Consider the following 11,741-nt stretch of genomic DNA (forward strand, 5'->3'; position numbering starts at 1 on the left):
ATAGGGGTAGAATTGGGATTCGGCTATTCAGGATTGGCAATAATTTGGCTTGAGAAGCACAGGCATAATCCAGGAAGAGGCGGTCGGTTGCCCAATCCAAGTCAGACTGCCGCAGGTGGTCGTAGACATTCTGGAGGGTCTGCAGCAACTTCTGAGAGGGGCAAGCACTGAGAATAGAGGCTGGGAGGCCAGGTCTCAATCCTGCAGTGGGGGAGGGACTGAAGGACATTGTTCCGAGGTGGGAGTCTTGGTCAGCTGGAACGGGTGGTGGCTCGTAATTGTGCACATGCTGGCGAGGGTAGGAGGGCTGTGACCATGGTGACGGTCAAGTAGTGGAGCTTTAAGGGGGAAAGCAGAGCTAGAGGCAAGAGTACATGAAACCCAGAGCTTGGGGCCTTTTCTGCGATGGGTGTCTGCAAGAGTACATATGTACTCTTGGTGTCTGTCACGGCGGAACTTATTTATGTACTCGGGGGGTATTTAGTATTCACCCGTAATTGCTTACCAACATGACCAGGTGAGTTGTGATAAGGAAATACAAGTCGCATGTAACAACACATACCAAAGTCGGACACAGTGCTAAACAGTACTCCACAATCACTCAACTCATAGCCCAAAGATCCCTTTCCTTACCAAATGTATACTCATTTCAAAGCCACTCCACACAAAGAAAACATCGCTGTTACGATTGTTACCCAAGAATAATCAGAAAGAAGAACAGTTTGCCGAGAGACTAAAATCTCCTTGAACAAACCACTCCTGCCGAAACACAATACGGTAAAATCAAGCCAATTGGAAAACCCTATAAGTCAAGAGAGAAAGAAAGAGTATGATGGAAAAAGGGAGCTAGAGGAAAGTCTTGTCAGTTGAATATGTTTTGTTTACTGGTTAATTTTCTGGTTGGCATGGATGAGTCCAACATAGGTGTTGAGCTGGCGTCCGCGCATGCGTCCCCACAGCATATGGTCGTTGAGCGAGAGGATGGTGGCGGCGTTGAGAGCAGCGGTGTCGGGCTGGATGGCAGTTGTGCAGCCGAGACCGGAGGGCATGCGCAGCGATGACCACACATCGGCCTCACCCCACTGGGATGACATGGGCGGGCAGTTGATCACTGGCAGGACAGTGTTGCCAGCCAGCACTGGGCCGAGTCCGTTGCTACGTCCAGCAACTGCAATGATGACTGTGGGCACGGCCTCAGCCTCGATCTCGTGCAAGACACCCAGGCTCATCGGCGTGGACTTGTGAGCAGAGCACACGTGGAAAGTCACCGGGATTTTCAGCTCACGCAGGACCTTGGCAATCTTGTCACAATGGTCCTTGTCGGATGCGGAGCCCATGAAGATGACAACACGTCCCCACGGCTTGCTGGACAGGTGGCTGGCCTTCTCGGCAACCCAGGCGTAGTTCTTGCGGATTTCTTGCATGGCCTCAACGGTGACCTCACGAAGGTCACGGTACACTTGCTTGTCCATCTGGAGGCGACGGTCACCGGATGGCCACAGGCGCCACGAGTCGTTGTCGATGACATCAGCAAGGAGAATCTCGCCGTTTACTGGGTTGACACCAAATTCAATCTTCATGTCAACAAGAGTGCAGCCGAGTGATGCCCAGGCACGCTCCAGAATCTCGAAGACGGTGACGGTCATGCGGCTCATCTCATCCAGATGGTGCTCCTTGATTACCACACCACCACAGTCCATGGCAGCAGCCACAATCTGCTGGTATGACCACTGGGGATCACCTGCTTCATCATCCTTGAAGAAGTACTCAAGGAGAGGGGGAGCAAAACGGTGTCCCTCCTTCACTCCCTGGTTGCGCTTCAGGAAGGATCCGGTTGCAACACGGCGAGTAACGAACTCAATGGGTACCATGGCGCACTTGACGGACACGAGAGAGGTATCGGTGTGTCGCTGGACGAAATGGGTCTTCACCCCACAGTCGTTGAGCAATTCAAATATGGCCACAGTGGTGCTGGTGGCCAGAGCTCCCTTGCCCTCCATATCATTGACACGCTGAGCATTGTTAGCTGTGATACGGTCCTTGGATTGCAGCAAGACGTACTCCCTGTCACCAGCTGGAAGAGACTCAGGGTTCTTCACAGTGAGAATCTCCTTCGTCTTTCCCTCAGCAATTTTCTCTCCTGGAAGAACTACAACACAAAAGAGCGAAAAGAAACAGGAAAAAAAAGAAAATACTCGACTTGCAGACAAACAGACTGAATTCTAAAGAAAACAAAATGAGATTTACCTTCCATGATGGTAATGGGTTGGATAGGAGAACAAGGGAGACTGCTGAAACTGCAATGAATGCACAATCAAAAACGCGTGCTCTGCAATGAAAGCACAACGTAACGTGTACGAGTGAACAAAAGGAAGAAGACGCCGAGATGAGCTCCATGCGGCCGCGCGGGCAAGGAGTGCGCATGCAAGCCAAGGAAATAGCGCACGAAACCGATGAATGGTCGTCTAGCGTCGTTTCCCGCGTTTTCTGGCAGTTTGGCCGTTTGGGGATCAATCAATCAGCGCACGTGGCTTTTCACGTGGAGAGAGCCACAGCTCAGGGAATCCCCCGAACATGCGCCATGCCATGGCAACAGGTGGCCTGCCGAAGAGCTACGTCATCGAAACGATTCTCTGCATTTCAATAATTTTTAACATTTTCTTCGCTATGATTATGCAGTTCCTCTAGTTTGATTTTGTAAAGATTTTGTGTGGAGAAAGCTGTGTTGCTTCGAAGAGCTGAGCTGCATCACTTTTGGGGTGATCGAGGGTGGCGTAAATGCTGTCGTAGTTCTGTATGACGAGAGGCGGCTGGAATGAGTGATCTACTGAAGAAACCAGCCGTGCACAGCACAGCTGGTGCTGTTCCTGTGCAAAATGACAAAGGTAGAATGATGGAGAAGACTCTCAAGGAGAGCTACTTCACGAGTGCATGTCTGGAAAGAGGCCTAAATATCGTTGGTCGATGGACTGCTGATTGTTGTTTTAGGTGAAGTGCGTATGGAGAAAGTGAAAGTCAGTCGTTACATAGCTGGAAAGAGGTTAGGAAATAGTGTACCTAATAACATTCTTTCTGACACATGTTTTGTGGCAGTGTGATGTTACTGTAGTGATGGTCTTATTCATTAATTCTCACGATGCAGGATGTCCAGTCACTAGGAAATCCTGGCTGTGTAACCTAGCCTGTCCCACCAGCATTTCTAAATCGTCACGCCCAGGATCTCTTAACTGTTTAAGTTGCGCATGTGCATGCATGCATGCGTGCTCTCTCTCTCTCTCTCTCTCTCTCTCTCTCTCTCTCTCTCTCTCTCTCTCTCTCTCACACACACACACACACACACACACGCTCACGCTCACGCACACACACACACACACACACACACACACACACACACACACACACACACACACTACTACTACTACTACTACTACTATAGCATGACTGCCCATTGGGCAATGTCACCCCCGGAGGGGGCCAGAGTTTGGAGGGCACCGTCATTGGCAGGACTTCTGGTGCCTCGTCAAATCTTGCCGTCGTCGGAAACGCTTCGGGCAATGCATGCAGATCAGCGGCAGTGCACACACACACACACACACACACACACACACCACACACACACACACCACACCACACACCACACACACACACACATGCAGGGCAAAGGGTGTCAGGCTACTGGTGTGGTGTATTCTACGATCCGGTGAAGGGAAGTGAGAAGGGATGATTGGGATTTTCACGGGGAAGCTGTGATTGAAAGTGATTTTTATTTTGTTATTTGAATAATAGAGATAAATTACAGACTTGCAGTCGTGGCCAAAGTAATCCGACTTTGTGCCGAGGGCAGTGCCAAGGCTCATGTGGGCCTCTGCAGCCCTCAGAACAGTTTTTTGGAACGTGCATGACGTAATTTAAATGGAAACGCGGCGCTACTTTTGACCCGTGGTTCTGATTTCTTTGGCCACAGCTGTAGTACAACTGGTACAACATTATAAAAAAGGCACATGCAGACACTGTGGTTGTGTGTGTGTGTGGGGGGGGGGTTGTTGCCTTTTCGCACATACATGACTGTGCATGCATCTTGTAACTTTTGCCACTTCCACCGTCCACGCACACCAACACCTATTGCTAATCTACACTCCTACCTTTCCTCTACTCACCTGTATCGACTCGCAGCACTTCCCTTGCACTACTGCACTACTGCGCCATCACTAAGATGTATTCCCGCCTGTACTTTGCCACCTATCACATCACAACCAACTGCCTATTAACTCATGCTAAGACCCACAGCCCTCCAGTCTGTATCCACTGGCAATGTTGTTCAGAACAACGACGTGTCTGGAGTATCTTTAAACTCATTAAATTTGTTACTTTCTACTGCTCTTGGTCGGAAAAGAATTTTATTTAACATCCGCACTGCATCGCCGTGTGGTATCAGGACAAGTTGCACATGGGATCATTTTATCATGTGCTGCGCAGCAGCCCCTGCCCTCCTGTCGGCACGTATGCGTTGAAGCCCGCTGGACCCTGGCTTCGCCGGCTGCACGATGTCTAGCACATTATGGGAATGGACTGCAGTAATTTTGCATTATCATTTTGACTGAACAGACAGTGCTCCACCATGATATTGTCACCGTGTTACATGTACTAGTATTGCCTTGATGTTTGTTTTGTCTGTGTTTGTCCCCAGGCCATTGTATGCCGCAGAGCAAAGTTCCTCGTCCGAAGAAGACGACGAGGAGCTTCAGCGAGCCGAGCCAATTGTTCGCGGAAAGGTGGCCGCAGCTCCGGTACGGTACTTGGCCAGTGGCCAAATTCACGATACCTTGCAAACCTGGTGTGCACCCCTTCCTGCCCTGTTGCTCTTTACCCGTGCGAGCTACTACAGTGCGTTTCTAAAGTATATACCTCTGGTTTCAAGAACCTCGTTTCACCAGCATCTATACCACATCAAATCTGTTATCACTTTGTGGATATAATTCCAGAGGTCAATACTTTTGAAACATACTCTAGTAGTCTGTGTCTCAATGTCACTTCCATTGGCGCAACTATTTGCTTCTAAAGTTAATGTGTGGTTCTGTCTATTCAGTTGTGAATTGCTCCTTCCACTTCCTCTCTTCCCCAGATTTAGCTCTCAGTTTAGCCTTTATCCTTGCTTCCTACTTCTGTATCAATTGCCAGAACAGTTTGAGTTATGGTGATACGTAACGTCCAGGACCAAGCAAATGCTATCTGATATTTACAATGCTGAACTAAGGCAGATACGTTTGATGCTAACCAGAAAGAGTGCTCAACCAAGATGAGGCGAGGGGCGTCTCAATCTCTGAACAGCTAGTTGTTTCAATCTTGTTATGTCTCATTAGCAAGTGTTGTATAATATTATTATTATTATTATTTATCAGCGAGTACTGTGTATTATCAGGACACTTTGCCTCTGCACCCTTGCGCGGCCCTGATCCCGGAAAAATGCGCTTTGTTCTGTTCCTCACTGCAGGTTGGTGATTCAGACAGTGAAGATGCGGGCCGCCTAGTAGCTGATGAGCTTGGGTGAGTGATCAAGCGCCTTCTCGGGCATAGCCAATGTTCTGTGTTCTGACACGCCACGAAACGGATTAGAACACGTTTGTGATCGCACATGTCAGGGATAGTTCATCCCGATTTTGGATTTCTGTGTCGGCACATGTTCACTGTGAATCGGCTATTACTCTTGTGTGTAGCAGTGTGCTGCTGTATGTGTGCTGGTGGTGGTGGTGCTGCTGTATGTATGCTGATGGTGGTGGTGGTGCTGCTGTGTGCTGATGGTGGTGCTGCTGCTGTGTGCTGATGCCATTCAGTGATGGTGGTGGTGCTGCTGCTGTGTGCTGATGGTGGTGGTGGTGCTGTTGTGTGCTGATGGTGGTGCTGCTGCTGTGTGGTTATGGTGGTGGTGGTGCTGCTGTGTGCTGATGGTGGTGGTGCTGCTGTGTGCTGATGGTGGTGGTAGTGCTGCTGCTGCTTGCTGGTATGAGAACCAGGTTTAAAGCTCTTTACATTCCCCTCCTGCTTTATGTCCATCACCTGTTCCACAGGGAGGAAGATGATGAAGATGAGGTGTCGGAAACCGTAAGTTTCACCCAATGTCCGTGTTCGGAATATCTGATGAAATGTGTTCAAAATATCTCCCACAGCCTATTTGTCTGTGGAGTGCAAACTATGAATGAAACTTAAGAGCCTTATATGGTAGTGCATATGCAATGAAGTACAGTGCGAGGTGAAGTCTCTGCCTTTACTCAGTTTACTGTCATGTACATGTAATGACATTAGGGAGGTTTAGTCCCACGTAATCTGTGTGTACTTTACATGTGTGTACCACGTGATACTCAGTGACCCACGTACAGACGTTTTCTGATTCACGACATACCGTGTATGGAGGCTCACCCACGTTCTGGCGGTGAAAATCAGAATGGAGCGCATTGTGCAAGCTGTGAGGGTGCTCAGCTGCAGAAGTTTCCGAAGCACGAAATCAAAATATTCGATGAGCTTCGAAGCTTCGTCTTTGACCAAGTTTGGGCCTTTCGCTTCATGCTTTTGTTTGTTCCGTGTGACTAAAGACAACATTGCGAACGTGGGTCTATTGCATGAACTTTACGTGTACAGTCAGACCTCGCTTATCCGGTCCTCGTTTATCCGGATCCCTCGCCATTCGGAAGAAAATAGTTGGTTACAAATGTACAGCATATGCCATGCTTACATACAGTATATGTGTTGGATTATCCGGTTCCCTCGCCTATCCGGATATTTTTGTGGAAAACGGATGTGTGCGGTTATGCGAGGTCTGACTGTATTACCCACGTTCCCGTATCCGTTACGTGGGACTAAACCTTCCTATTATGGTGGTTGCCCGAGAATAAATCGTTTGCCTCTGATCTGCCTCTGTGCAGTAAAGTGAAGTAGTGTGTGTGTGTGTGTGTGTGTGTGTGTGTGTGTGTGTGTGTGTGTGTGTGTGTGTGTGTGTGTGTGTGTGTGTGTGAGTGTATGTGAGGTGTGTGTATGGGGGGTACATGGCGCGCGTGTGTGTGTGTGTGTGTGTGTGTGTGTTTGTGTGTGTGTGTGTGTGTGTGTGTGTGTGTAGTTTTTTTTCTCAAGTCGAAACGGTTGCAGTCCACTTCAGTGCTAGATCTTGCTCAGAATCTGTTTGTTCCAATCTCATGACCTGTTGGTGCACAGGAGATGGCGCGCCGTGTGGAGCTGTTGCGCGCACGAGTTCAACAGCGCGCCAGCCAGGTAGGTGTGGACTTGGCCGGCCTGTGTTGTTGTATACTTTGTACATTATTAAATCGCTGTTGGCCGTACCGTGTTTTTGTTTATGGGAGCAGCTCTCAGTTTCTAGTAGCATGCACTTGTCATTCCAGTCACCCTGTTGAAGTGCACACACCGATAATGGTGGCCTATAGCAAGAGTACATAACTCCCCAGAGTGTGCAACGCCTGATCCAGCTCTGCATAGGGTCTTGGTCGAGCGTATTCGGATCTTTGCGTCATAATACCGTACACATCTGAGGGGAACCCTGGGAGTCGCGGGTACTCTCGGATCAAAAACAATGGTGCCCTGCCTCGAGACCGGCCTTGCGCTGGTGTGGAGTGTACGCATGACATCAGAAGATCCGATTCCGCTCGACCAAGACCCTATGCAGAGCTGGATCGGCGTTGCACACTCTGGGGGGTTATGTACTCTTGCTTATAGCTATGAGTGTCATTCTCTTTGGCTATCAACATACCAATACTTTCCATTCTGGCTGCATGGTGTTGTTCATTTTTTCATTTAGACTTTACTTGAAGGATTCTCCGAAAGTAAATGGGTACTTATCGGGGGAGTTTCCTGGGAGGGTGGATGAGACGAAAGGGAAGTGAAAAGGGGTTAGGGAAATACTTAGCAGAGACACTGCTCAAGGAAAACTACAATTTTTTTAACAGTTGTACATTTAAAGTTTTTAAACTGAACTGTCCACCTCTCCACGCTGCGCTCTTGGCCCACATTCACAACACGACACCATAGCGAGGAAGTTCGTTCATTTTCAAATGGCCGAGTTTGTCGCCACTTCTGAGTTGTACATTTCATAATTTTAGTGGAGAAAAGATTTTCTCCGGATAACCATTGGACTTACCTGACCTCTTCTGGTAGATTGCTAATCACCCACTGCTGTTCTGTGTTGCGCCTATTCCTGTGTGTATCCTCAGGCTGACGGAGATGAGGATAGTGATGAGGATGATGATATTCCCATTGAGCGTCACGACACGCGCACTGTTGTGTCCAGGTGAGTGTCTGTGCATGGTGGTTGGCTGATTGTCCACTGTGCTTGCGACCCAGCCTTGTGCCAAGCGTTCTGGACCCAGCACATCACAAGGTACACTATGTCCCCGCAGATGTCGTGTCCTGAGACTGTCAATGCGGCGCGGCCGTCGCAAATAGGCCACTCTGCGGAGTGACGTGTTGATTCAGATCTGCAGCCACAGCACTATGGTAGCATTGTTCCATGGAAACTGAGCGGGGGTGCCTTGCTGGGTTTGGCTGCGATGTTGCTGGGGGCGGGCAGAGAGTGTATTCTTGTGGCTGGATGATGATGTCGTTGATAGTATGGTGAGCAAGCTGCTCTGCTGTACCACTTGCGTAAGTCTTCCTTGTACCTAGGCTTCTTTAAGCCATGACTGACTGTTACTCTCTGAATGCTGACCGTGCAACTGACAAGTATTTGTTTTGTTGCTGCTGCTGCTGTCATTGTCGCTGTGCCCTATTGCACTCTCTTTGCTATGGTGTCATACAGTGGTGAAAGTGACGATGAGGACATGGATGACGAGGTATGTCTTCTTTGATTGCTTGCCCACCCGTACGCATAGTCTTCTTTACGTGCATCGGCATAGTTTGTGAGTCAGTCTGCACAGCGCTGGTGTTAACAGAGTAGAGTACTCTTCAAGTGCATGTGTTATGCAGTGTTCTGGATGCACATCATTATGGTGGACCAGTGCCTGGTCTCACATTTTCTCTTCATCAGCATCTTTCTTTTTTTTTCTCCCCTTTCTTGACTCCTGTTAGGCAATGGAGAAGCGGCGAGAACTCCTGCGGCAGCGCGCAAGGGAACGGAACGCTGAGGAGGTGGGCAGAGTTACATGTATTGTATTTTGCCAATGCCGAAGGCTGCTCAAAATGGCGGATGCTCCGTTGGTACTGCCCTGCAGTCATACATTGTGTGGGGATGGCCATCATTGGTGGGAGCTACTGATAGCATCGTGTCGAATGGGTGCTAGTGCTTACAACCCTAGCTTGTGTTTGAGCTCACTAAGGTGGCCATTGGCAATGGAGAACAAAGCAGCACTGCACTGGTATTGTCAGCCTTTTTTGTGTGGAATCAAAAATTCCGCTTCCTACAAATCTTGCGTTACTATGGAATCTTCCTCTGGACCAGCTTGCTTCTTCTCTAATGGTTGATTTTCATCGTGTTGGTTTGCATGTTCCTGACATTGGTGTCACTATGACTGATACTAGTGCTATTTCTGTGTATGTACTCATTGTTTGACATGTGATGTTGGTGTCTGCTATCTACAGGAAGTGTTACAAGTCGAGGAGGAGAAATTCGACGAAGATGAGGAGGAGGAAGAGGTAGGATTTTGTTGTTCACCTGAATGCGGTTTGCGTATTAATTAATGCGCTCGCCTACTCCTGTGTGTGCTCACCTACAGTTTGTTGTTGGAGTTCTCTTCTTGTCCGAGTGCATTGTAGAATGGGGTGTCCAATGATGGCCAAAGCACTCCACGTTGCTGTAACTTGTAAAGATGTTGAAGCGAGTGCTTTGGCCCTGGAGCACATGGCAGTGTGGGCATGGGTACTCAATGCTGCTATGAAGTTTTGTGATGATCCGTGTCTTTGTAGCAGCAGCAGCTGTGGTGTTTTCTGATTGTGATCATTGTACGCCATGTTTCTTTTCCTGTTGCTGGATACCTGTTTCCATTTATCTTGCAGTCCTCTGAATACGAAGAATACACCGACTCTGAAGACGAGACAGGACCCCGGTTAAAACCGGTGTTTGTGAGAAAGTAAGTGTGTGCATGCACATGTATGTGTGCAGGTATAGACTGCATGCATGGAGTAATGGAGTTACACCCCATTTTACACATCGGGTATTAGCCTATTAGGGCACATCACAGCTAGAGTGTACGTGCTGTACACACGTTTCCAGAAGCTGGTTATCCGGACGAACTGCGTGTTCACTGTTGTACCCCGGTGTAGTACTATTGGTAATGCTGTGTGTGTGTGTGCGTGTGTGCGTGTGTGTGTGTGCGCGCGCACGCGTTTGTGTGCGTGTGTGTGTGTGCGCGCGTGCGCGCACGCGTGTGTGTGTATATGTACACGTGTGTGCATGTGGTCGTGTGCGAATGTGTGCACGCACTACTACGCATGCGTGCGTTTGCAGGCGTGCTAGTGGGCAGTAATGGCTGAAGGAGTGCTGTATTATCTTGCATATTCCCAAGACATTATTCAGATGTTGTGTAATTGTATAGGTACCACGTATCATGTACTTTGTGTTTGCATGCACAGAACTGACCGACTTACTATTGCTGAAAAGGAGAACATGGAGAAAGAGCGCCAGGAGGCGGCAACAGAAGCAAAGAAGCTGTCAGATGCGAGAAAGCGTGACTCGAGGAAGGCAAGTAGCGTTTTTGCAGGAGTGTAGCTCGCACGCTGGACGCGTTGTGCACACACTGGATCGAAATCCCGCATTGCTTGGTCACTAGGGACATGTACTGTGTCGGATATACTTGAATGGTCCTGATTTGGCTGGGGGGGGGGGGGCATATTATAATTATGGCTTGCTGATGGGGAGGGGGCATAATTATCACACTCTATCAAGTATGATACGCTTTGGAGTGAAATGCTATGAGTTTTCTTCACTGTATACGATAGCCACGGGGTGCTATATCCTCTAGCTGTTTCCTATTGCCTCAAGCTGGTATTCAGTGAAGACTTTCCTATGTGAACATATGCTTATGCCCGTTCTCCTGCTGCTGCTGCTGCTGCTGCTGCTGCTGTCTTGTTGCTCTGATATAGTTGGTGGAGTTGACCCTGCAAGACGAGCTCAATGAGGAGCAGAAGGGTAAGTCTGGTTAATAGTTTTAATTTAAAACTACAGTACTTCGAAGGACGACTGTAAGGCATGTGTACAGTGGAGCTGGGATGTATTCCACAGCAAGCAGAACGTCCTTATTTCCTATCATGAATGCGTCACAATAGCCAACCAACCAACTTAACAAAACAACAAACTGTGAACAAGGACTTTGGTCGAATGAAGTTGAAGACACCACTGCAGCTGTACTTATGGTTGATAAATATGGTGGTAAAGACACACCTGGCAATATGGCGGTAAACACACGCCTGCCCACACATACTGCCCGGTGTGTCTTTACCACCATATTTATCAACCATAAGGACTTTGGTCACTCTACTTATTGTTTACCTGTATGTGCCCTGGTGAGACGGTAGGACATGGTGTTTGATGATTGCTGTTGTCCCTTGTTGAAAGAGCCATGAGAATCAAACTTGAAAGAGCCATGAGAATCAAGCTTGAAAGAGCCATGAGAATCAAGCTTGAAAGAGTCATGAGAATCAAGCTCGCTTTTCTTGCCCTGCACAGATATTGGGAGGCCTTTTACACCGTGCGTTTGGTACTCGAAGAAGTTGGAATAGAGATTTGTTGATTCAACACGTCCCTCTTC

The 11,741-nt window shown here is 48.5% G+C and overlaps 2 protein-coding genes across 2 annotated transcripts in view; one reads left to right on the forward strand and one right to left on the reverse strand.

Moving 5' to 3' along the window:
- Positions 1-682: 682 nt before the first annotated feature.
- On the reverse strand, positions 683-2,425 carry LOC135819533 (multifunctional protein ADE2-like). Its single transcript, XM_065332761.1, has 2 exons — positions 2,248-2,425; positions 683-2,149 (listed from the first exon to the last, which is right to left on the reverse strand). Exons 1-2 carry the CDS (start codon positions 2,252-2,254, stop codon positions 882-884), a joined length of 1,275 nt encoding a protein of 424 aa, XP_065188833.1. The 5' UTR covers positions 2,255-2,425; the 3' UTR covers positions 683-881.
- Positions 2,426-2,662: 237 nt separating this feature from the next.
- The window catches only part of LOC135819521 (microfibrillar-associated protein 1-like), a 14,545-nt gene continuing 5,466 nt past the window's right edge, over positions 2,663-11,741 (forward strand). The window contains exons 1-13 of the mRNA XM_065332751.1: positions 2,663-2,885; positions 2,989-3,040; positions 4,688-4,787; positions 5,492-5,544; positions 6,066-6,099; positions 7,204-7,260; positions 8,214-8,290; positions 8,798-8,831; positions 9,067-9,126; positions 9,577-9,630; positions 9,991-10,064; positions 10,567-10,675; positions 11,077-11,122. Of these exons, the coding sequence (XP_065188823.1) occupies positions 2,816-2,885; positions 2,989-3,040; positions 4,688-4,787; positions 5,492-5,544; positions 6,066-6,099; positions 7,204-7,260; positions 8,214-8,290; positions 8,798-8,831; positions 9,067-9,126; positions 9,577-9,630; positions 9,991-10,064; positions 10,567-10,675; positions 11,077-11,122 (820 nt within the window). The 5' untranslated portion in view covers positions 2,663-2,815. The remainder of the gene's footprint in view (positions 2,886-2,988; positions 3,041-4,687; positions 4,788-5,491; positions 5,545-6,065; positions 6,100-7,203; positions 7,261-8,213; positions 8,291-8,797; positions 8,832-9,066; positions 9,127-9,576; positions 9,631-9,990; positions 10,065-10,566; positions 10,676-11,076; positions 11,123-11,741) is intronic.

The sequence above is a fragment of the Sycon ciliatum genome, chromosome 1, assembly GCF_964019385.1.
Source record: "Sycon ciliatum chromosome 1, ocSycCili1.1, whole genome shotgun sequence".
NCBI lineage: Eukaryota > Metazoa > Porifera > Calcarea > Leucosolenida > Sycettidae > Sycon > Sycon ciliatum.